We start from the raw sequence: 25,584 nt of genomic DNA, 5'->3' as shown, positions 1-25,584 counted from the left end.
ACATAATAACTCTGGTCAGGACGTTACAACCAGTCATGACGTTTTCATCTGACTGTCAAACAATCACTTAACAAAGCCGCTCCTGTAGGCTACTCGCGCACATTCCTTCACTCGAAATGATTTTACCATCCAAACCTCAGCAGTGAACTGTGCACCCGAAATTTGATGAATGGAAAGAGACATCAGTTACAAAACACTTACGTGTAGTGTAATGAAATTCTGCGATTGTCATTAGGCCTACACTTGTAGCCTGAATTGATGCATCCACTGTTATCCACGCGCGCCTCGGTCTCGGCCACTCATCTCCGCCTTGACAAAATGTAAGCGTTCTCCTCAAACCACAACTCAATTTGGAGCGTATACCACCCGGTTTCCAGTCAATTCACTAATGTTTCATGCGGCTGACGTGCAGTAATGTTAAATAATGGACCAATGTCCTTTAGTTTTTTGGGCATGTTGTACTCATTGTGATAGGCTCACGTTTCACCAGTACAGTATACCCCCACTATTTATTTTACCTGGACGCAGTACAAAGGTATGTCTATTGGTATGTTATGCAGATCACATGTACCATCCTCCTATCTTACCTCTTCAATGAATATCCCATAGGCCTCTACATTATAGACAAGGTATGTGTATGAAAACCATCATCAAAACAGTTTTTTTTTTCATTTACATTTTCCACGAAAACCAAGGTATGAATACTGTCGTGTGCATGTTTTGTTAAACATCTGTATAATTACTTTTTTAGGGATTCACAGACTTCACTCTCGCTACACCTCTGATGAATATAATAGGAAACCTGTTCTATCACCGTGCACTGCAAAATCATTCTGGCTATCGATACGGAGAACATCAACACATTAACATCAGCATGCTAGAGGATATACCAATTGGACTTGAGGCTCTGCTGGGAGTTTACCTCAAATTTTGATTTTTTAATTCTGCTTTGTCACTAAAATCATAATAAACACTGACAACTAAAATGTTGTGTTATTGTTGTGCATATTATTAATAATAATAATAGGGGGGGTAGTTCAGATATTAACCCCAAAAGGTTATTCAAAAGGTTATTCGAGGATCCATTTAAAGGGGTTCTTTGTAGAACCCTTTAAAGGGTTATTTGAAGAACACATAGGGGTTCCCCCACCGTTTCAATTTGAAGAACTCCTAAAGGATACTCCAGGAACCTTTTATTTCTAAAGTGTACCGGACCGTACCGCCTTACTTTCACCCCTGTATTGAGTGCAATATATACATCTTGCGGGTTTTATCAGCTAAATATGACTATTTTATATTTTCTGTCGTTTTAATTAAGAATCCACTTGCATCCCGTGCATTACAAGCGGAAACCTTTTCAGCACCATGGACAGGTTTCTCTGCGCCCTCTGCACGTTTCCCCACTGTGCGCTTCTGCTCTGCCTCGCCAAGATGTTAAACCATGCATAAAGGCATCACGACAACAGCTCATCGTTTCTAGACTACTTTATTCAGAGACCAGATTCATAGTAGCATTGTGCAGATTTACACCTTAATTAACGATTCACTTAGTTTTAACGTCCACAATAGTTTTGTTTTTAGTAAGTAAATGTTGTGTTTTTTTTGCGGTGTTCTGTCATTCCAGTTTCACTAGAGGCATAGCAACACCTTGTGAAACAATAACTGGTTTTGCCTTGTGGACTTAATTAGGGCTAATGTGACAGGTTGAGGTAGATCACTTAAGAGTTGAATATCAGACACTGTCATGCCTTTTCTATCCAGTAGACCTTGGTCAACAGCATCAGCTGTGAGCTGTCCTCCAAAACACTTGCCTTCACTTAAAACGGAGTCGCCTCATTTACAAGCAGTTTATGCACTTGCACTGACGTCAATGGAGCTATCTTGGATGTATATAACAGTTCAGACAGAGGAGGTCTACTACAATCGCCATTTAGCGGGACTTTTCGTACCGGGTTCTCCATTGACACTTTTCTAGACTTTCAGCACCAGGAGGCAATCAAGTAAGTGGTTCATTTCGCTTTCTTTTGTTGCACATTTTTAGTTTGAGGTGCTGAGAGCTCTGGTGCTGAGTTGAGAATATCAAGGACACAGGAATTAGTTTGTCATTTTTGTATCATGAAAACAATGATTAGGTTAATGTATTTATTTACAAAGCTAAAGAAACCTGTGCATGCTTGTTTCAGTAACGATTTATGTATATTGTGTGCCAATTAACCTCGTCTATAATCTACTTTGTGTTTTGCAAGTTTCAATGGGCTACTGTTGTTTATTACTGTTTAAGTTTGCCTTTAAGCATTTAGTAAGAATGAGCCTATTTCTATTTGCGTTAGACACAATAGCCACATAAGTGCAATTTGAAGTTTTAGCGTACTGAGTTCAGTGCTTGTTCCTAATATTTTTACACCTCTCTCCATAACAGGGCACCGTTTTGTTCGTCTGTTCAGCACTATGAAGCCTGTCCCCCTGGTCCTGCTCCTTGCCACTGTTCTCCTCACCTCTCACATCCCCCCCAGTGTTAGTCGACCACAGGACCTGGCCATGTTCGACGGCCACGGCTACAAGAGTCAGCTGGACGAGGTGTTCCAGAAGGCTGGCGACGCAGTTTCCTACCTTATCAAAGAAAATATACTGCGTTATTTGCAGAGAAATCCCCGGTTGCAAACAGGTTTCCCGCCACAGTTTCCCTTTGAGGTGACGCCCCTGGGCTCGAGGGGTCTTGGTCACCTGGCGCGCAGTTTGCCGCCCTTTGAGCAGCAGCGCGCGCCTGGGGAGGTTAACAGCCTGGAAGACTTCGTGGAGTTGACCAAGAGAAACGATGACCCGCCGATCTCCATCGACCTCACTTTCCACCTGCTGAGAAATATGATCGAAATGGCGCGGATCGAGAGCCAGAAGGAGCAAGCAGAGTTGAACCGCAAGTATCTAGATGAAGTTGGAAAGTGATACCAAGTGTAATCTACAAGGGAGAAAATATCTCAAGTTAAAAAAAAGCCCCTGGCACTCTCCCACGAAATAGTTTCGATTTTTCTTTGCATTTAACCTTTGGTTTCTCTGTCATTCCTCAACCTGTGCGTAAAAGGAACTTACCCACCTATCCAAAAAGCCTTTCAAAATCAACGGACTACCAGTCTACCAAGACCCCAGCTACAGTGTACTCATAGTGGACGACTGGAATACTATTCTTTGAGATATGGAATAGTGTGTGAATACTTCGCATTTCACACCTCTATTCTCACCTTTGGATGTCCGGAACATTGTAGTAGGCCTACAACAATAATATTGTCAGAATCAAATCGGGTTATAAGTTGCCCTAATGTGGAATAAGTGCAACATGTTTATTAGTCAAAGTAGGGACCAAACTAAGATTTGATGTCAACAGTAGCATAAATGGTTACTACAAAGTTAATAACAATGACAGATACTAATCATTACACTGAAGTTTCCAGCAATAAATATCAAAATGTTGACAAACGCTATAGCCCTATAACACATTACCAAAGGAAAATGATGCTGTGTAAATTGATATTGGCTATCCTCTTATGATCTTTAAATGTCAGTTGTTTGATGGCAGGTAGCCGAGTGGTTAAGAGGTCACTGGTTTGAATCCCTGAGCCAACTAGGTGAAAAATCTGTTGATGTGCCCTTGAGCAAGGCACTTAACCCTAATTGCTCCTGTAAGTCGCTCAGGATAAGAGAGTCTGCTAAATGACTAAACTGTAAAATGTTGATTATAACTATATTTACATTATGCCACATATTTTGTTTATGGTGATTATCAATTTGCCCTTGTTTTGTTAGCTCACTTGGCAGACAGCCATCCAGCCAGCATCCCAAGGGGTGCACATTTCTGTTTTTGCCCTGCACTACAAAGCTGATTCAAATGATCAAAGCTTGATGATGAGTTAATTATTTAAATCAGCTGTGTAGTGTTAGGGCAAAAACCAAAACGTGCAACCCTTGGGGTCCTCAGGACCAAGTTTGGGAAATGCTGAGGTATGGGGTCTGCCAGTGCCCAAGCTTTTTTGTGATACAACTAATATCCAATTTTATCTGGGACTAGGTGAACATATCTTACACTTTACCCCCCCCCACTGTTCTTATTATATGTTAGTCTGAGTGAACTGTCCACTGTAGTACAGCATGCTTACCTTAAAGAACAAAAAAATTAAATGCTTAATTTTATGTTGACTGCTTTGTCAAACCCTAATCATCTGGACATATCTTATGATCCCATGGTTTAGCAGTAAAGAAAAGCTTTTTTGCCATTTATATTTTGTAATAAAAAAGTTCTGAAAAAAATGATATTGACTCTGTCATAGTCTCTTACAGTAGTGAATGTAGTAAAAAAAATATTCTGCTGACTTGTAAGACGTTATAGTCATGTCCTCTCTGACTACCAAAATAGTTTATTCCTACATCTGTAAACAGATGCTGCTGAGGTTTCTCTTGCCCATTCAAATACAAAACCTGTGTAGTAAACTCTGGCTGAACACTCATTGCAAAACCTCTATGGCCTAACATTCATTGCAGTCTTCGCCTTTAACTCTCATTAAACAGTTAACTTTACAGCAGTTGCCTGTCTTCTTTTTAAATGCATAACTTGGAAGCCTACATAATAGTGTAATGGTTGCTGCGAACTTGTGAGAGCTGTAAAAATGGCCCCCGACATGGTGTTTCTACTATACGGCTCAGCTCTGTCAGACAGCTCTGTCAGACTGTCAGTATGGTGGAATTCTGCTGCCTTGTTCCTCATTGTGTTAACACCATAAAGATACATTCAATTACTGATCCCTATGAAATCAAAGCAGCAGCCGTAGCTCTGGGTCAGGGTTGGTAGCGCAAACATTTCCTCAGAAAAGGAGAGGGAAGATATCACAATGAAATGTATGTTTATTTCTATAAAATGATGTAAACTGAGACTAAAAAGTGCAAATACTATACCATCGGAGCATTCAGTTCTCCTCATAACCTTTTAGAAGTGCAGCTTACATCTGCTTCGGTCTCTATAATATTAGTCATACTTTTTTCTTCAAGGCACTTGTGGAACTCTTGTCAAAGTAAAGTTTGTTGAAGAGGAAGTAGCAGGATAATCACAAGCACTAGAAGGAGTGTTAGGTGAGGAAAAACAACAATATTCTTCCTTCTTCACAACATGGACAATTCAAACCAACAGTGGGATACATTTAACTGGATTATACTTAGCTTATCAAATGTACACACAATACACAGGCTTTTGTACATATATCTGATGTGGGTGGCGAGGGAGGCTTTCAACTGTGTGATGTTTGAGCTTTATTCTCTATTGTAGATCTGTAATTCACTCAATGTAAATACTGTGGACAGCAAAACCAGTTGACTGCTGAATGGTAAAGGCAAACATCAATACTCTGGATGGATGTGCGCAGGGGATTACCATAAACCCTCTAAGTAGTCCTTTCTTGACTGGAAAAACCTTGATTAAAACAAAAGAGGAGACTGATTAATGTGAGTTGAGCATGACAATCTCATACCATCACCATTGTCTTCATTTCCTGTTGGACTGGGTCTATTTTTGAAGTCAAACATTAAACGGGGGCACCAAGTGGGAGAGGAGAGGACACTGTGTTTTGTCTCTTGACATGAATATACTATGACTCTCCTCATCACGTAGTGGAGGGAGATTCTCTGCTTCCGGCTGTTAGAGATTCTGTGTAATTGTGTTAATGTCCTTCGGAAATGTTAAATTTGCTCCATAGTTTTAAGCAATGTCTACTATAGTTTCCCCTTAGATTCCATGAGTCAGAGATATGAAAACCCCACTCAGTTAACCCCTTCCAGTACTGTACATATCATGGAATTGGACATTCTGTTCTGTATCATCCCTCAAGTAGTGTGAAGAATTATTGCTGGAACAGATTGTTGCCAGAAAATTGTGTCAACCTCAGATCACTGGCGGCCGTCAGACACTGATCAATCTCCATTCATAGTCAGGGAACTCTTGCTGTGGTAAGCGCACACACACACACCCCATCAATTACTCCCAGCTCTTACTCGCCTCTTGTGTGTGTCCCCTCCCTCTCCATCCCTTCCCGCAATCAGAGGTCGACAGCCCCAGGGGCAACGTCAGCTCATGTGAGCACCCAGGCTCAGGGCCATATATCCACAACAACCCCAACCCCATCACAAGAAGGGTGGGCACTAGTTATTTATAACTATTATAAGTAATGACACCGGTTACAGAAACATGGCTCAGATCGGTGTGTGAGACACAGGAAAGGTCTATTCTTCACTACCTGTCAAGCTGAGGTCCCAACCCAAGGCACTAGGAGACAGAGCTTTTTAACACAGCTGAATGCCCAGTGTAAAGGTCATGATCTACAGTACCAGTCAAAAGTGTGGACACACCTACTCATTCCAGGGTTTTTCTTTATTTTCACTATTTTCTACATTGTAGAATAATAGTGAAGACATCAAAACTATTATATAACACATATTGAATCATGTAGTAACCAACAAAGTGTTCAACAAATCTAAATATATTTTATATTTGAGATTCTTCAAAGTAGCCACCCATTGCCTTGACAGCTTTGCACACTCTTGGCATTCTCTCAACTAGCTTCATGAGGTAGTCACCTGGAATGCATTTCAATTAACAGGTGTGCCTTGTTAAAAGTTAAATAGTGGAATTTCTTTCCTTAATGCGTTTGAGCCAGAGCGTAAGTTCATTAGAGCTACCAGCTTCAGAAATTGCAGCTCAAATAAATGCTTCACAGAGTTCAAGTCACAGACACATCTCAACATCAACTGTTCAGAGGAGACTGCGTGAATCAGGCCTTCATGGTCGAATTGCTATTAAAGAAACTACTACTAATGGACACCAAAAATAAGAAGAGACTTGCTTGGGCTAAGAAACACGAGCAATGGACATTAGACCGGTGGAAATCTGTCCTTTGGTCTGATGAGTCCAAATTTTAGATTTTTGGTTCCAACCGCCGTGTCTTTGTGAGACGCAGAGTAGGTGAACGGATGATCTCAGCATGTGTGGTTCCCACCGTGAAGCATGGAGGAGGAGGTGTGATGGTGCTTTACTGGTGACACTGTCAGTGATTTATTTAGAATTCAAGGCACACTTAACCAGCATGGCTACCACAGCATTCTGCAGTGATATGCCATCCTATCTGGTTTGCGCTTAGTGGGACTATAATTTGTTTTTCAACAGGACAATGACCCAACACACCTCCAGGTTGTGTAAGGTCTATTTGACCAAGAAGGAGAGTGATGGAGTGCTGCATCAGATGACCTGGCTTCCACAGTCACCCGACCTCAACCCAATTGAGATGGTTTGGGATGAGTTGGACCGCTGAGTGAAGGAAAAGCAGCCAACAAGTGCTCAGCATATGTGGGAACTCCTTCAAGACTGTTTGGAAAAGCATTCCAGGTGAAGCTGGTTGAGAGAATGCCAAGAGTATGCAATGCTGTCATCAAGGCAAAGGGTGGCTACTTTGAAGTATCGCAAATATAAAATATATTTTGATTTGTTTAACACTTTTTTGGTTAGTACATGATTCCATATGTGTTATTTCATAGTTTTGATGTCTTCACTATTATTCTACAATGTAGAAAATAGTAACATTTTAAGAAAAACCCTTGAATGAGTAGGTGTGTCCAAACCTTTGAATGGTACTCTATATTAAGCCAAAATTACAAGCATTTTCATTGTCAGTACACCAAGGTAAAGCCCAATCAATACATCAGACTCCTCACTTGGGAGTTTATGGTTAAAACTTTAATCATGTATAAATAACAGGCCAGTCAACAACCACTCCTCCATCTCTCCCTAGAGTATCTGTCCATAGCCATTCATAAAATGTGTACTTCTAGTTCATTCATCTCTGGCATGTTACAGTGACGCTGTGAGGCCAAAGGGTCCCCTGGCCCTAGGATCGTTATACTTTTGGAGGTAGCAAGGGAAATATGGAATTAATTTATCAGAGAGGAGAAAGAATTCCTGGTCTCTCCATTTGAAATGAGTTGGCTGTGGGGTAAACAAGACAAGTGATCCATCCATATTCTAGAGATTAAACACTTGATTTCAGCCTTTATGGCTATGTTTAAGACTGATGTCAGAAGGAACGATATACAGTATAACTATATTTAACAGCCTTTGTGTTTGAAGCCTAAACGTTGTAAATGTGTGTAAGGGAATAAAGCACGGGAGCAGCATAGCATGCTTTTTCTTTCTTTGACCCTTTTCAACTAGTATCGCCCATAGTCTACGTCCCCCGTTGCCAGCGATGCCAAGTCCTCACCCAGATCATAACCATCCTCCCCATCCTTTTCCTGGAAACCTGAAACCACACAGAGAGTACCACATTAAGACAGACCAACAAAAATAAGGGAAATAGCCTTGAATGTGCAATGGAAAATAGTTTTGGGTTTAATGTTCAGAGCTGAACATGCGTCAGTGCCCTGAGGCTAGAGTCATGTATAAAGAAACATTAATGACCAAACTCTCCATATATGGTCATATTGTACAGCTACCTGAGGCCCTAATTGTGTTGAAGTCAATGGTCTTCAGCATGTCTGCCACATTCTCTGTGTTGATGACAAAATGGGCCATGCTCTCATAGCCCGGCTCTGGACATTCCATACTGGACACCTTGGCAGTGGTGCTGATCCTTAAAAGGACACAGTGGTGAGGTCACAGTTCAGAGACAAACAAATAGGAGGTGACAGACAGCAATGGATGGCAACGTCCTCTGTACCCCTGTGGCTGGTAGTGACGCAGGCTGGTTGGGTATGCTCGATAACTCTACAGGTGGAGAGCTTCATTATAATGTATTAGCTATCAGCAGCCAGCAATCAGACATATCTGCAAATCACACGCATCTTCTATGCAGTTACTTTAGCGTTACAGTCAATGCAATTGGTGTGTTTGTGTTAGTGAATGTAATGCAAATTGTGACCTTCCAGCTAAACACCCCATATGAAGCAGAATGGAACACTAAACAGACGAAAACAAGAATTTGACTTACTGTTTAAATATATCCTTGATGCTCTGTGGAGAAAAGAAACGATGGGTAGGCTATTGCATTTAGTTTCATTTCCAGCACTTCATTTCGGAGGTCAATTAGTGCTATATCTAAACCAGAATGAGTTTAGAACATGCACCTGCCACCATCCTAACACTCGCTGCAAGCGCTACCTGTAAACTGGATGACTAAACCAATGGCTTGCAAGCATGAACAATGAGGGAGTTGAATAGAGACACTTCAGTTACGAGCTTTACTCAATCTGTAGCTCTTTATAAGAGCTAGGGACCTGAGTGGAGGAGAGGAGTAGAGCCAGGGACCTGAGTGGAGAGGAGTAGAGCAAGGGACCTGAGTGGAGGAGAGCAGGGGCCTGAGTGGAGGAGAGGACTGCTGGATGGATGACATGAATGGTACCATCTATCTCTCGCCTAGCTGGGGTTTTAACTACCGGCTGTCTGCAGCAGGAGCACGTCATCCAACCTGGCTCTGTTCCAAGGACAGTATTGATGGCCAGGGGGCAGAGGTCAACGAGTATGGCTGGTGTTAGTAAACGACAGCAAAAAAAAAACGTTATTAATTTGTTGCCAGCAGTACAGTTACAGTCACGAACGGTCTGGATAACATAAAGACCGCCAAACCAACTATGCTAGGTCGAGTAACTTAAATTCATAAATTATTATGCGCTCTGGCACACTCAGACAGCACACTCAGACAGGAGTGTTCTGAAATCGGAGTAGATAGCCAGAATTAACCATGTCCATTGAGAACGCACAACAACTATACAACTAAGAATGATGTGAACAATCAAGTCAATAATAGTTGGGTAGTTAGATAGCATATAGTTAATATACTGCTTGGCAATTTCGATGTATTATTAGTAACCAACTAACGTTAGATAACTAGCTAACATACCGGTAAATACTGCTGTGTAACGCTACGCTGTTCGTAAGGATAGCGTAGCTAACTAACTGTCAGCCAACATGACGTGTAACGTAACTTATTTGAAAAGTAATTTCTTTATTACATTGCTCAACATTTTCTTTACATTTGTCATAATTAGTTAAAACAATGAATTTGTATGCGCTCTCGTCAGACTTCGCCTGCATATTTTCCGACATTTTTCTAATCTGAAAACGTTGTGAAGCGACGCCCATTTTCTGAAGAATTGCATTATGGGCCCTAAGAGCACGGCAATAGTGTCCACTGCGTGTATACAGTACCAGTCAAAAGTTTGGACACACGTACTCGTTCCAAGGTTCTTCTTTATTTTTTACTATTTTCCACATTGTAGAATTATAGTGAAGACATCAAAACTATGAAAGAACACATATGTAGTAACCAAAAAAGTGTTAAATAAATGAAAATATATTCTTCAAAGTAGCCACCCATTGCCTTGATGACAGCTTTGCATACTCTCAACCAGCTTCATGAGGTAGTCACCTGTAAGGCATTTCAATTAACAGGTGTGCCTTGTTAAAAGTTAATTTGTTGAATTTCTTTCCTTAATACGTTTGAGCCAATCAGTTGTGTTGTAACAAAGTAGGGTTGTTATACAGAAGATAGCCCTATTTGGTAAAAGACAAAGTCCATATTATGGCAAGAACAGCTCAAATAAGCAAAGAAAAACGACAGTCCATCATTACTTTAAGAAGTTTAGGTCAGTCAATACGGAAAATCTTGAAAGTTTCTTCAAGTGCAGTCGCAAAAACCATCAAGCGCTATGATGAAACTGGCTCTCATGAGGACCGTCACAAGACAGGAAGACCCTGAGTTACCTCTGGTGCATAGGATAAGTTTATTAGAGTTACCAGCTTCAGAAATTGCAGCCCAAATAAATGCTTCACAGAGTTCAAGTAACAGACACATGTCAACATCAACTGTGCAGAGGAGACTGCGTGAATTAGGCCTTCATGGTCGAATTGCTGCAAAGAAACTACTACTAAAGGACACCAATAAGAAGAAGAGTCTTGCTTGGGCCAAGAAACACGAGCAATGGACATTAGACCGGTGGAAATCTGTCCTTTGGTCTGATGAGTCCAAATTTGAGATTTTTGGTTCCAACCGCCGTGTCTTTGTGAGACGCAGAGTAGGTGAACGGATGATCTCCGCATGTGTGGTTCCCACTGTGAAACACGGAGGACGAGGTGTGATGGTGTGGGAGTGCTTTGCTGGTGACACTGTGTGATTTATTTAGAATTCAAGGCACATTTAACCAGCAATACGCCATCTCATCTGGTTTGCGCTTATTGGAACTAGGGCCAGTGCCCCTGTGACAACAATTTTGGACCCCCTTGTGGCCCCCCTAAATGTGTATGAAAGTATGAGTATGAAATCATTTTTACATAACAAATTTTTGTTATTGTTCTTTTTTTACATCCGTTATTAGACAGTGGCAACGATGATGATTATGAATATGGTCTTTTGCCTACTAATGCCTGCAATGCAGTGAAGAAAACGATGACAACAATAACGTCTAATGTAACTGGCCCCTCTAACAGTACAACTGGCCCCAGCTTGGCCCCCCCCCCCAGTTGAAATGGTCTAGAACCACCACTGCTGCTTAGAGAGGCTCGTGAGACATCTGCTCTGCTTTCGTGCTGGAGGTATCTCCCTGTTGCAACTTGTAGTAAACCACATATATTTTGGATTTACTTTACCAATGACTGCTCTCCCTTTCACCTGGAAATTCCTCTGTACAGTGTGCGATCAGAAAACTACAGGACCAGAGTTCCCAGAGACATTGATCACACAACTGATCCTATTACAGTCCTTTGTTGAGGGTCCCCTGACCCATAGGCTACTTTTAGGGCTACTGATCCTAAGACAGTGAAACATTATCTACCTGCAGGAACACTGATCCTCATCCAGTTTACAAGGGCTGAAACAGGCAACTTTTCTGCTCAAGAAGTTACATCTAAAGTTACATCTGACCATTATTCTATTCCATTACATGACATACCCTAGGTCCAGTTACTGAGGCCAGACAGTGCACCTAGGTTCAGTGCTAGTGTTCCATCCATAGTGCCTACCTGTAGGAACACGGCCATCTGTGGTTCCTCCATGGACTGGATGGCTGTCTCCACCAGCTTGACGGCGCCCTCCAGGTAGTCTCCGTGGCGACGCATGAGGGAGCGGATGTAGTCCAGCTTGTCATCCTGCTGGCGGCTGATCATCCCCACCAACTCCTTCTTCCTCTCCTCCAGGATGGCATACAGCCCGTCAAACTTATCACACAGACTCTGCTTCTGACGACGGCCGTTCTCCTGCACACAGACACCCATTGGTAACACCTAATTATAAAATGAATAAGCCCTTATACATTTTTTCAATATATATATATATTTATTAATAGTTTATAAATAATGTATTAATACTTATTGATGCTAGTTATTACAATACAACAGGTTGTTCACAGTGATGTGTGTGGTGACTCCACAGTGAGCTTTGTGACTGTGAAGTGAGATGTCTGAGTGGTTGTAGTGGGTAACATTCTCACCTGGATGGACCTGCAGGTCTCCTCCATCTGAGAGAGGAGGGCCTGGATACGGTCGTTCCCAGCCACCAAGATGGCGATGCCGTCACTCAGCTCCGTCTGCAGCCAATCAACATAACATGATGGGTTAATATCTGTACTCACTTCACCAGTGGTCACCACCCCCTAATCCTGGAGGGCAAAAGGATATGAAAGCTTTTGTTCCATCCTTCAGCTGACACTTTAGGTAGTAGTTCACACAACTGTGATGATAGATTGAAGATTTAAATATCGAAAGTGTTGTTTTTTTAACAATGCATAAAACATTAGCTGAAGCTGAAGTTGCTCGTTAAACCTTCCTCGACTGTATTTGTAATGAATGATTCATAGTGAGCGAGTGAGCAATGAATGCAAGGCACATTTGTCACCAAAGCCACCTGATGTTATAGTCCATTCAAACATACTTCTTTTAGCTTATGAAAGTAGATCCAGCAAATATGTAACATGTATGTATCATGTTTGTGTAGGTGGCTTCCCCTTCAGTATTACTCAACAGCCAGGCACATTATCCATCCTTAACAAGTGACCTTCACTTTGATATTAGTCACCGTTCACTTGGATCCTGTAGGGGAAAGTTACAGTCTTAGAAAGACAAGGTGCTATCTAGAACCTAAAAGGGTTCTTTGGCTGTCCCCATAGGAGAACCCTTTGAATAACAATACTGAACAAACATATAAATGCAACATGCAACAATTTCAACAGTTTTACTGAGTTGCAGTTCAAATAAGGAAATCAGTAAATTTAAATAAATTCATTAGGTCCTAATCTATGGATTTCACATGACTGGGCAGGGGCGCATCCATGGGTGGGCCTGGGAGGGCATAGGTCCACCCACTTGGGATCCAGGCCAATCTGAATGAGTTTTTCCCCACAAAAGGGCTTTATTACAGACAGAAATACTCCTCAGTTTCATCAGCTGTCCGGATGGCTGGTCTCAGACAATTCTGCAGGTGAAGAAGCCAGATGTGGAGCTCCTGGGCTGGCGTGGTTAGATGTGGTCTGCGGTTGTGAGGCTGGTTGCACGTACTGCCAAATTCTCTTAAATAACGTTGGAGGCAGCTTATGGTAGAGAAATTAACATTAAATTCTCTGGAAACAGTTCTGGTGGACATTTCCTCCGTCAGCAGGCCAATTGTATGCTTCCTCAAAACTTGAGACATCTGTGGCATTGCGTTGTGTGACATAACTGCACATTTTAGAGTGGACTTTTACTGTCCCCAGTACAAGGTCCACCTGTGTAATGCTCATGCTGTTTAATCAGCTTCTTGATTTGCCACACCTGTCAGGTGGATGGATTATCTTGGCAAAGGAGAAATGCTCAGTAACAGCGATGTCAACAAATTTGTGCACAGAATGTGAGAGAAATAAGCTTTTTGTGTGTGCGGAAAATTTTGTAGATCTTTTATTTCAGCTTATGAAACATGGGACCAACACTTTGCATGTTGCATTCATATTTTTGTTCATATTTTTGTTTTTGGTTCTTTTTCAGTTCCATATACAGTGCATTCGGAAAGTATTCAGACCCCTTGACTTTTTCACATTTTGTTATGTTACAGCCTTATTCTAAAATGGATTAAATAAAACAAATCCTCATCAATTTACACAGAATTGTAACGGTCGTCATAGTTGTTCTCCTCCTCAGACGAGGAGGAGCATGGATCGAACCAACACGCAGAGTGGGTAGTGCTCATGATCATTTATTAAAACGAAACTGAACACTAACACGAAACAAAATAACAAAAATGAGTACAACCGACAACAGTCCCGTGTGGCACGAATACGAACACGGAAACAAACACCCACAAAACACACGTGACACCCCGGCTGCCTTAGTATGATTCTCAATCAGGGACAACGATTGACAGCTGCCTCTGATTGAGAATCATACCAGGCCGAACACAAAATCCCAACATAGAAAATCACACATAGACAAACCCACCCAACTCACGCCCTGACCAACTAAATAAATACAAGACAAAAGAAAACAGGTCAGGAACGTGACATAACCCCCCCCTTAAGGTGCGAACTCCGGGCGCACCAGCATAAACTCTAGGGGAGGGTCTGGGTGGGCGTCTGTCCACGGTGGCGGCTCTGGCGCTGGTCGTGGTCCCCACCCCACCATAGTCAATCCCCTCTTCCGTAGCCTCCTCCAAATTAACCCCACTAGATTAAGGGGCAGCACCGGACTAAGGGGCAGCACCGGACTAAGGGGCAGCACCGGACTGAGGGGCAGCACCGGACTGAGGGGCAGCACCGGACTGAGGGGCAGCACCGGACTGAGGGGCAGCACCGGACTGAGGGGCAACACCGGAATGAGGGGCAACACCGGACTGAGGGGCAGCACCGAGGGACGGATCCTGGCTGGCTGGCTCTGGCGGATCCTGGCTGGCTGGCTCTGGCGGATCCTGGCTCTGGCGGATCCTGGCTGGCTGGCTCTGGCGGATCCTGGCTGGCTGGCTCTGGCGGATCCTGGCTGGCTGGCTCTGGCGGATCCTGGCTGGCTGGCTCTGGCGGATCCTGGCTGGATGGCTCTGGCTGGTCCTGTCTGGCGGAAGGTTCTGGCTGCTCCTGTCTGGCGGAAGGCTCTGGCTGCTCCTGTCTGGCGGAAGGCTCTGGCTGCTCCTGTCTGGCGGACGGCTCTGGCTGCTCCTGTCTGGCGGACGGCTCTGACGGCTCGGGACAGACGGGCGGCTCTGACGGCTCGGGACAGACGGACAGCTCTGACGGCTCGGGACAGACGGCCAGCTCTGACGGCTCGGGACAGACGGACAGCTCTGACGGCTCGGGACAGACGGACAGCTCTGACGGTGCTGTGCAGGCAGGCAGCTCAGACAGCGCTGGGCAGGCAGACAGTTCAGACAGCGCTGGGCAGGCAGACAGTTCAGACAGCGCTGGGCAGGCAGACAGTTCAGACAGCGGCTGCGCTGGAGAGGAGGAAGGCTCTGACAGCGCTGGACAGGTGGGAGCAACTGGAGAGAGAAGACGGAGAGACAGCCTGGTGCGGGGGGCTGCCACCGGAGGACTGGTACGTGGAGGTGGCACCGGAAAAACCAGACCGTGAAGGAGGACACGTGCTCTTGAGCACCGAGCCTGCCCAACCTTACCAGGTTGAATGATCCCCGTAGCCCTGCCAGTGCGGCGAGGTGGAAAAACCCGCACTGGGCTATGCTGGCGAACCGGGGACACCATTTGTAAGGCTGGTGCCATGTACGCCGGCCCGAGGAGACGCACTGGAGGCCAGATGCGTTGGGCCGGCTTCATGACACCCGGCTCGATGCCCAACCTAGCCCGGCCAGTGCGGCAAGGTGGAATAGCCCGCACTGGACTAAGCACGCGTACTGGGGACACCGTGCGCTTTACCGCATAACACGGTGTCTGACCAGTACGACGCCCTCTCACTCCACGGTAAGCACGGGGAGTTGGCTCAGGTATCCTACCCGGCTTTGCCACACTCCGCGTGTGCCCCCCCCCCCCCCCCCCCAATACATTTTTGGGTCTGACTCTCGGGCTCCCAACCGCGTCGCCGCGCTGCCTCCTCATACCAGCGCCTCTCTGCCTTCGCTGCCTCCAACTCCGCCTTGGGACGGCGATATTCCCCTGGCTGAGCCCAGGGTCCTTTGCCGTCCAGGATCTCTTCCCAAGTCCACGAGTCCTGTATCCTCGGTCTCTGCTGCTGTCTGTTCCCACTCTGCTTGATCCTTTTTTGGTGGGTGTTTCTGTAACGGTCGTCATAGTCGTTCTGCTCCTCAGACGAGGAGGAGCATGGATCGAACCAACACGCAGAGTGGGTAGTGCTCATGATCATTTATTAAAACGAAACTGAACACTAACACGAAACAAAATAACAAAAATGAGTACAACCGACAACAGTCCCGTGTGGCACGAATACGAACACGGAAACAAACACCCACAAAACACACGTGACACCCCGGCTGCCTTAGTATGATTCTCAATCAGGGACAACGATTGACAGCTGCCTCTGATTGAGAATCATACCAGGCCGAACACAAAATCCCAACATAGAAAATCACACATAGACAAACCCACCCAACTCACGCCCTGACCAACTAAATAAATACAAGACAAAAGAAAACAGGTCAGGAACGTGACAACAATATAATGACAAAGCGAAAACAGGTTTTTAGAAATTTTTGCAAATGTATTAAAAAAAAAATCATAAAAACCTTATCTACATAAGTATTCAGACCCTTTGCTATGAGACTCGAAATTGAGCTCAGGTGCATCCTGTTTCCATTGATGATCTTTGAGATGTTTTTACAACTTGATTGGAGTGCACCCGTGGTAAATTCAATTGATTGGACATGATTTTTCAAAGGCACATAGCTGTCTATATAAGGTCCCACAGTTGACAGTGCATGTCAGAGCAAAAACCAAGCCATGAGGTCAAAGGAATTGTCCGTAGAGCTCCGAGACAGGATTGTGTCGAGGCACAGATCTGGGGAAGGGTACCAAAAAATGTCTGCAGTATTGAAGGTCCCCAATAACACAGTGGCCTCCATCATTCTTAAATGGAAGAGGTTTGGAACCACCAAGACTCTTCCTATAGCTGGCCTGGCCAAACTGAGCAATCGGGGGAGACGGGCCTTGGTCAGGGAGGTCCCCAAGAACTCGATGGTCACTCTGACAGAGCTCCAGAGTCTCTCTGTGGAGATGGGAAAACCTTCAAGAAGGACAACCATCTATGCAGCACTCCACTAATCAGGTCTTTATGGTAGAGTAGCCAGACGGAAGCCACTACACAGTAAAAGGCACATGAAAGCCCGCTTGGAGTTTGCCAAAAGGCACCTAAATGACTCGCAGACCATGAGAAACAAGATTCTCGGGTCTGATAAAACCAAGATTGAACTATTTGGCCTGAATGCCAAGTGTCATGTCTGGAGGAAACCTGGCACTATCACTACGGTGAAGCATGGTGGTAGCAGCATTATGCAATGGGGATGTTTTTCAGTGGCAGGGACTGGGAGACTAGTCAGGATCGAGGGAAAGATAAACGGAGCAAAGCATAGAGAGATCCTTGATCCAGAGCACTCAGGACCTTAGACTGGGGTGAAGGTTCACCTTCCAACAGGACAACAATCCTAAGCAAACAGCCAAGACAATGCAGGAGTGGCTTCGGAACAAGTCTGAATGTCCTTGAGGGGCCAAGCCAGAGCCTGGACTTGAACCCGATCGAACATCTCTGGAGAGACCTGAAAATAGCTGTGCAGCGACGCACCCCGTCCAACCTGGCAGAGCTTGACAGGATCTGCAGAGAAGAATGGGAGAAGAAGACTCGAGGTGCCACAGGTGCTTCAAGAAAGTACTGAGTAAAGGGTCTGAATACTTTTTAATATGTGATATTTCAGTTTTTTATTTTGAATAATTTTGCAAGAATGTTTAGAAACCTGTTTTTGCTTTGTCATTATGGGGTATTGTGTGTAGATCGAAGAGGGGAAAAAAATATTAATCCATTTTAGAATAAGACTGTAACGTAAGAAAATGTGGAAAAAGTCAAGGGGTCTGAATACTTCCCGAATGCACTGGATATACAATCTTAGTTGTCGTCGTGCCAGCAGGTTGACAGGGTCATGTGTGTGTGTGTTTGTGTGTGCGGTGAGATGAAACCCCGCAGCGTAGCCACAACTCAACACATCTGTCTGCTGTCACTACACTTAGCACTCAAAGACAAACCACACACACACACACACACTCACTCACTCTTTAGATAAGGCAGATCACATGCACACACTGGCTCTACACTTTAAATAACTTTCAAATCTCTCTCTGGGGGACATAATGAATACAGACAGTGACTATACGTAAGCTGTTATATTGGATAATTACTTTTCAGTATAAGGACGATATAACAGACAGACAGACAGACTACCAGAAAGGAAGACAGACAGCTATAGAGATATTGAGTGACATCACAATCAGACCCTTGGCCTTGACTCAGGGTGCTCCATTACCTTCTGTCTCTTATAGACGTTCTGCAGGGGGGCCACCTCACAGTCCTTGTGCTGGCCAAACACTTTACACATGGAGCAGGTGGGCGTCTCACAGCTCAGGCAGTAGATGTTGATCTTCTCCTCGTCATGCTCCTCACACATCAGCTGCTGCTGCTCCACCTTGGTGGGGTTTAGGGGCCTGCAGGGACACAGAAGTAAAGGGACAGCCTCTTAGAAACACACACACAAGCACACATCCGGTACGCATGCATACATGCGTACAGACACACACCAATGTGCATATGCACACACACTTTATTTGGCTCTTCTGTCAATGGCACACGAAATGGGATCACCTCTCAAGGCTTCAGATAACCCAGAAGGCATTGGGGGAATTGTACTACTATTGACCATTCATATTTTCTCTAGAGGAATAGCGTACACATAGATATAGAAGAATTTACACATTTGCTAAAAGGCATTGAGGAATATCATGTTGAGGGAAACTAGATAGATTGCTCATATAGCTCAAATTGGTGTTACAGACCAAAAGCCCTTTCCTTGATGTAACGATATAATCTTTAATCTTTATTGTGTCAAGACAAGGCCTGAACAAGCTGTGATATTGCTGCTACAGGTTTCTAAATGATATCAACACTGGAAAAGACTGCCACCCAGTGGCCTTCTATATAAAATGAGAATGATAAAAGTTAACCCTGGCCTTACGTTCAACCATAGCCTTACATTCAACCCTGGCCTTACGTTCAACCCTGGCCTTACGTTCAACCCTGGCTTAACTCTAACCCTAACCCCTCTAAATAGGGCTCCCCCACCTCCAAATTCCCAATTTAACCTGTGCACCACATGATATAGTGAAAAATAGCAGATATTCACTAGGATAACCCAGTGCCACCGACGCGGCCTGCTACCAAGGACTGTGGGCTCTCCTTCTCCGTGGCCAATGTGAGTAAGATATTTAAGCGTGTTAATCCTCGCAAGGCTGCCGGCCCAGACAGCATCCCTAGCCACATCCTCAGAGCATGCGCAGACCAGCTGGCTCGTTTGTTTACGGACATATTAAATCTCTCCCTATCCCAGTCTGCTGTCCCCACATGCTTCAAGATGGCCACCCTTGTTCCTGTACCCAAGAAAGCAAAGGTAACTGAACTAAATGACTATCGCCCCGTAGCACTCACTTCTGTCATCATGAAGTGCTTGGAGAGACTAGTTAAGGATCATATCACCTCCACCTTACCTGTCACTCTAGACCCACTTCAATTTGCTTACCGCTCCAATAGATCCATAGATGATGCAATCGCCATCACACTGCACACTGCCCTATCCCATCTAGACAATACATATGTAAGACTGCTGTTCATTGACTATAGCTCAGCATTCAACACCATAGTACCCTCCAAGCTCATCATTAAGCTTGAGGCCCTGGGACTGAACCCCGCCCTGTGCAACTTGGTCCTGGACTTCCTAATGGGCCGCCCCGAGGTGGTGAAGGTAGGAAACAACACCTCCACTTCGCTGATCCTCAACACTGGGGACCCAAAAGGGTGCGTGCTCAGTCCCCTCCTGTACTCCTTGTTCACCCATGACTGTGTGGCCAAGCACGCCTCCAACTCAATCATCAAGTTTGCAGATGACACAACAGTAGTAGGCATTACCAACAATGACGAGACAGCCTACAGGGAGGAGGTGAGGGCTCTGGGAGTGTGGTGTCAGGAAAATAACCTCTCACTCAACGTTAACAAAACAGAGGAGATGATCATGGACTTCAGGAAACAGCAGAGGGAGCACGCCTCTATCCACATCGACTGGACCACAGTGGAGAAGGTGGAAAGCTTCAAGTTCCTTGGCATACACATCACTGAAAAACTGAAATGGTCCATTAACACAGACAGTGTGGTGAAGAAGGTGCAACAGCACCTCTTCAACCTCAGGAGGCTGAAGAAATGTGGCTTGTCACCTAAAACCCTCATAAACTTCTACAGATGCACAATCGAGAGCATCCTGTCGGGCTGTATCACCACTTGGTACGGCAACTGCACCGCCCGCAACCCCAGGGCTTTCCAGAGGGTGGTGCGGTCTGCCCAACGCATCACCAGGAGCAAACTACCTGCCCTCCAGAACACCTACAGCACCCGATGTCACAGGAAGGCCAAAAAGATCATCAAGGACAACAACCACCTGGGCCACTGCTTATTCACTCCGCTATCATCCAGAAGGCATGGTCAGTACAGGTGCATCAAAGCTCGGACAGAGAGACTGGAAAACAGCTTCTATCTCAAGGCCATCATACTGTTAAATAGCCATCAATAGCACATAGAGGCTGCTGCCTATATACATAGGCTTGAAATCACTGGCCACTTTAATAAATGGAAGGCCTCCTTGCTCGCACATGTTGCTTTGTAGGCCTCCTTGCTCGCACATGTTGCTTTGTAGGCCTCCTTGCTCGCACATGCTTTTTCAGTTCTGCCCACAAATTCTCTATACGATTGAGATCAGGGCTTTGTGATGGCCACTCCAATACCTTGACTTTGTTGTCCTTAAGCCATTTTGCCACAACTTAGAAGTATGCTTGGGGTCATTGTCCATTTGGAAGACCCATTTGCGGCCAAGCTTTAACTTCCTGACTGATGTCTTGAGATGTTGCTTCAATATATCCACATAATTTTCCTACCTCATGATGCCATCTATTTTGTGAAGTGCACCAGTCCCTCCTGCAGCAAAGCACCCCCACAACATGATGCTGCCACCCCCGTGCTCACGGTTAGGATGGTGTTCTTCGACTTGCAAGCATCCCCCTTTTTCCTCCAAACATAACGATGCTCATTATGGCCAACAGTTCTATTTTTGTTTCATCAGACCAGAGGACATTTCTCCAAAAAGTACGATCTTTGTCCCCATGTGCAGTTGCAAACCATAGTCTGGCATTTTTATGGCGATTTTGGAGCAGTGGCTTCATCCTTGCTGAGCGGCCTTTCAGGTTATGTCGATATAGAACTCGTTTTACTGTGGATAGAGATACTTTTGTATCTGTTTCCTTCAGCATCTTCACAAGGTCCTTTGCTGTTGTTCTGGGATTGATTTGCACTTTTCACACAAAAGTACGTTTTTCTCTAGGAGACAGAACCCGTCTCCTTCCTGAGTGGTATGACGGCTGAGTGGTCCCATGGTGTTTATACTTGCGTACTATTGTCTGTACAGATGAACGTGGTACCTTCAGTCGTTCCCAAGGATGAACCAGACTTGTGGAGGTCTACATATTTTTTTCTGAGGTCTTGGCTGATTTCTTTTGATTTTCCCATGATGTCAAGCAAAGAGGCACTGAGTTTGAAGGTAAGCCTTGAAATACATCCACAGGTACACCTCCAATTGACTCAAATGATGTCTGCTAGCCTATCAGAAGCTTGTAATGCCAGGACATCTTTTTCTGGAATTTTCCAAGCTGTTTAAAGGCACAGTCAATTTACTGTATGTAAACTTCTGACCCACTGGAATTGTGAGACAGTGGATTATAAGTGAAATAATCTGTCTGTAAACAATTGTTGGAAAAATTACTTGTGTCATGCACAAAGTAGATGTCCTAACCGACTTGCCAAAACTATAGTTTATTAACAAGAAATGTGTGGAGTGATTGAAAACGAGTTTTAATGACTCCAACCTAAGTGTATGTAAACTTCCGACTTCAACTGTATTACTGCACTGTCGGAGCTAGAAGCACAAGCGTTTCACTACACCCGCAATAACATCTGCTAAAAACGTGTATGTGACCAATAAAATGTGATTTGATTTGACCTATGGTACTCACAACCAACCCCCAGATACACACGTCTGTATCTGTACCAATGCCACAAGAGGATGGTTCTCGGGTTTACCGCTCCATCGAGGCAAGTGTGCTAGTGACAGCAACAATATGGAGGACACTGCCAGAGACTGATGTTTCTATATTCCTGGTTTGTTAACATGACGCAGCTGATGAACACACAAAGATGCGCTAGTGACACCATTAGAGTAAAATCAGATGCCTAGGTCTTTGCACCACTGACTGCCCAGGGCCTGTTGCATGAGAGGTGAAACTGGAAGCAATATTTCATGGCTGAGTTCACATAGGGTTGTAGCAGTAGTACACCCCTTGTGCTCATGGCTTTTGTTGACATGCCATGTCCTTAAGTCAACAGAGGTCAGCACAGCAGAAATATGTGTTGTATGGCAAACTGTATGGATAATGTTGACATTTGGTGAGCATTCTGGTTCTAGTGGATGCTTACAGAAGCCAGTCACGTACCCCTCACAGACCCAGACACACACACACACACACACACCACTGACCTGCTGGACTCTTCTTGCTTGTAGATGTCTATGATGTTCTCTACTAGCAGGTTCCTCTGTAGGCCATACACACCATGGCGGTCCAACACTGCCTCGTGACGACATGATGGGCAGCGGAAACGACCCCCTGTGGACATGGACTTGGACCCCCGAGACTGCCACAGAGGGTTGGCAGCCTGAGAGGGGAGAGGGGGGAAAGGGATGAGGAGGAGAGGGGGTAGTGGAGTCAAATGGTAAAGCATCACTCTCACTGGGGGTGTTGAAGAGTTAAGGGAGGATATGGACAACAGCTGTTTGACACATAAATGTTGTCTACTCAAGAGGAAACCAAAATATGATTCTGCACTGTACAGTGCTTAAGACTGGGTACAGACCTAAACACTGAGTTACATACCTCTTACAGGTCCTAAAGGTGACATGATATCAAGAAGAGTAACCTTGTTAGATACTTTAACCAGGATGGACCCACAACAAATTATCAAGTCAGTCAGTGTGAGGGACCTTTCACACAGAAACTAAAGTTTATCTACTGAGCCACTGATCCATCCACCCACCACTAAATATTGAGCGGAGATGATCGTCCACAGTCAATACTTTATGACAAAGACCTCAACATAAAGGGATGAAGGCTTGACACTATAGACTGCTATGAATATTGAGGAAGTCTAAATGGTTCACACCAACTTCCATAAATACATCTAATGTATCTGTGATAAGTAGACCATTGGAATACTGTTTCCACTTGCAGGGTTCCCCAATTACTTTCAGCAGCAGGCCAATTTTTTTCTTGAGTGGATGGTCGGAGGGCTGGCCCAACGATCTTAACTGCTAGCTACCTGCCACCCCATAAAACATGTACTCAGCACCTGTAAAAACTTGAATCATGGCTCCAAAATCACAGACCACTGCTGGACCACTAATTGACCACACATGGCCTCAGGACAGGAGAGTGATGCAAAACAAACGTCCACCACTCTTACCTGGAAGACGTCATTGGCACACTTCCTGCAGAGGTTGTGCTGGCAGGGCAGTATGACCACAGGCTTGGTGAACATCTCCAGGCAGATGGGGCAGATGAGCTGCTTCTCCAAGTTATCCATTGTGCTAGACTCCCCGAGTTGCCCAGGTTTGTAGCCCAGTGCAAAGTTCATCCCAAACACTGGTCTGGAACTGACACTGTGAAGCTCTCTGAAGGTCTGACGCTCTATGAAGCCCTCAAGAAGAAAGAACTGGGAACCTTCCTGTGCCTCTCTTCTCGATCTTTCTGTCCCTCTATCACTCTATCCCTCTGCCTGTCTCTCCTCCAGCGTAAAGACCCTCCCTGCCATGGAAATATATTTAGCCTTTGTTTGTTATGGGTCAGGTTACTATCCAAATTGCATGCCACTCTGGACCATGGGATTCCTAACCCCAGACCCACAGCACAAACCAGGGGTGTGTTAGAAGAGAGAAGGGAGAGATTCCTCTGTCCATTTTTACAGTGGGGCAAAAACGTATTTAGTCAGCCACCAATTGTGCAAGTTCTCCCACTTAAAAAGATGAGAGAGGCCTGTAATTTTCATCATAGGTACACTTCAACTATGACAGACAAAATGAGAAAAAAAAATCCAGAAAATCACATTGTAGGATTTTTAATGAATTTATTTGCAAATTATGGTGGAAAATAAGTATTTGGTCACCTACAAACAAGCAAGATTTCTGGCTCTCACAGACCTGTAACTTCTTCTTGAAGAGGCTCCTCTGTCCTCCACTCGTTACCTGTATTAATGGCACCTGTTTGAACTTGGTATCAGTATAAAAGACACCTGTCCACAACCTCAAACAGTCACACTCCAAACTCCACTATGGCCAAGACCAAAGAGCTGTCAAAGGACACCAGAAACAAAATTGTAGACCTGCACCAGGCTGAGAAGACTGAATCTGCAATAGGTAAGCAGCTTGGTTTGAAGAAATCAACTGTGGGAGCAATTATTAGGAAATGGAAGACATACAAGACCACTGATAATCTCCCTCGATCTGGGGCTCCACGCAAGATCTCACCCCGTGGGGTCAAAATTATCACAAGAACGGTGACCAAAAATCCCAGAACCACACGGGGGGACCTAGTGAATGACCTGCAGAGAGCTGGGACCAAAGTAACAAAGCCTACCATCAGCAAGGGCATTGAAGATCCCAAACACACCGCCCGGGCAACGAAGGAGTGGCTTCGTAAGAAGCATTTCAAGGTCCTGGAGTGGCCTAGCCAGTCTCCAGATCTCAACCCCATAGAAAATCTTTGGAGGGAGTTGAAAGTCCGTGTTGCCCAGCAACAGCCCCAAAACATCACTGCTCTAGAGGAGATCTGCATGGAGGAACTTGCACAATTGGTGGCTGACTAAATAGTTTTTTGCCCCACTGTATGTCTGCAGTAAACTGATTGGAAGACAGACAGGCAGGCCCGACACACACACACACACTGGAATATTCAGTAGGGTGGGCGTGTATTAGAGGCCCCTGAGTCACTGGACATGAGAGAGATAGCTGGTGCCGATGACGAGGCACTAAAAATGTAACACAACGTCAGTAACACAACACCAATCTAATGCCTGCTGAACGCAGGCCAGTCCGGAGGCGGTCACTCACTGATATTGGCATCACAACAAACACGACTCCACTCCACACTACATGGTGTTATGCTACTAGTAAATTAGTTAAAGCCATTACTTGAGCAATGGGCAACAATTATAAGGCGTTCTACCGGTATGTTATTATC

General features: G+C 44.8%; 2 protein-coding genes across 2 annotated transcripts; one reads left to right on the top strand and one right to left on the bottom strand.

The window, feature by feature from the left end:
- Nucleotides 1–2,448: 2,448 nt before the first annotated feature.
- Nucleotides 2,449–2,943, top strand: LOC120023914 (UI-like). The gene has a single exon (XM_038968014.1). The coding sequence runs from the start codon at nt 2,449–2,451 to the stop codon at nt 2,941–2,943; it is 495 nt and encodes a 164-aa protein (XP_038823942.1).
- A 4,806-nt stretch (nt 2,944–7,749) lies between these two features.
- Nucleotides 7,750–23,983, bottom strand: LOC120024173 (tripartite motif-containing protein 54-like). Its single transcript, XM_038968344.1, has 8 exons — nt 23,813–23,983; nt 22,833–23,008; nt 18,513–18,690; nt 12,508–12,603; nt 12,041–12,274; nt 9,015–9,037; nt 8,521–8,657; nt 7,750–8,327 (listed from the first exon to the last, which is right to left on the bottom strand). Exons 1-8 carry the CDS (start codon nt 23,981–23,983, stop codon nt 8,236–8,238), a joined length of 1,107 nt encoding a protein of 368 aa, XP_038824272.1. The 3' UTR covers nt 7,750–8,235.
- Nucleotides 23,984–25,584: the final 1,601 nt, after the last annotated feature.

The sequence above is a fragment of the Salvelinus namaycush genome, chromosome 29, assembly GCF_016432855.1.
Source record: "Salvelinus namaycush isolate Seneca chromosome 29, SaNama_1.0, whole genome shotgun sequence".
Taxonomy (NCBI): Eukaryota; Metazoa; Chordata; class Actinopteri; order Salmoniformes; family Salmonidae; genus Salvelinus; species Salvelinus namaycush.
Note: the sequence above shows the minus strand (reverse complement) of the source record. Positions and strands in the feature narration are given on the sequence as shown.

Excerpts from the sequence above, each read along its gene's own strand:
- LOC120024173 (XM_038968344.1), bottom strand. The coding sequence starts at position 23,983 with ATGAACTTTGCACTGGGCTACAAACCTGGGCAACTCGGGGAGTCTAGC. Across the intron at positions 9,038-12,040 it reads AGATGGCCGTGTTCCTACAG|AGCATCAAGGATATATTTAA; the intron begins GTAGGCACTATG and ends TTTTCTCCACAG. Across the intron at positions 8,658-9,014 it reads ATCAAGGATATATTTAAACA|GATCAGCACCACTGCCAAGG; the intron begins GTAAGTCAAATT and ends TGTCCTTTTAAG.
- LOC120023914 (XM_038968014.1), top strand. The coding sequence starts at position 2,449 with ATGAAGCCTGTCCCCCTGGTCCTGCTCCTTGCCACTGTTCTCCTCACC.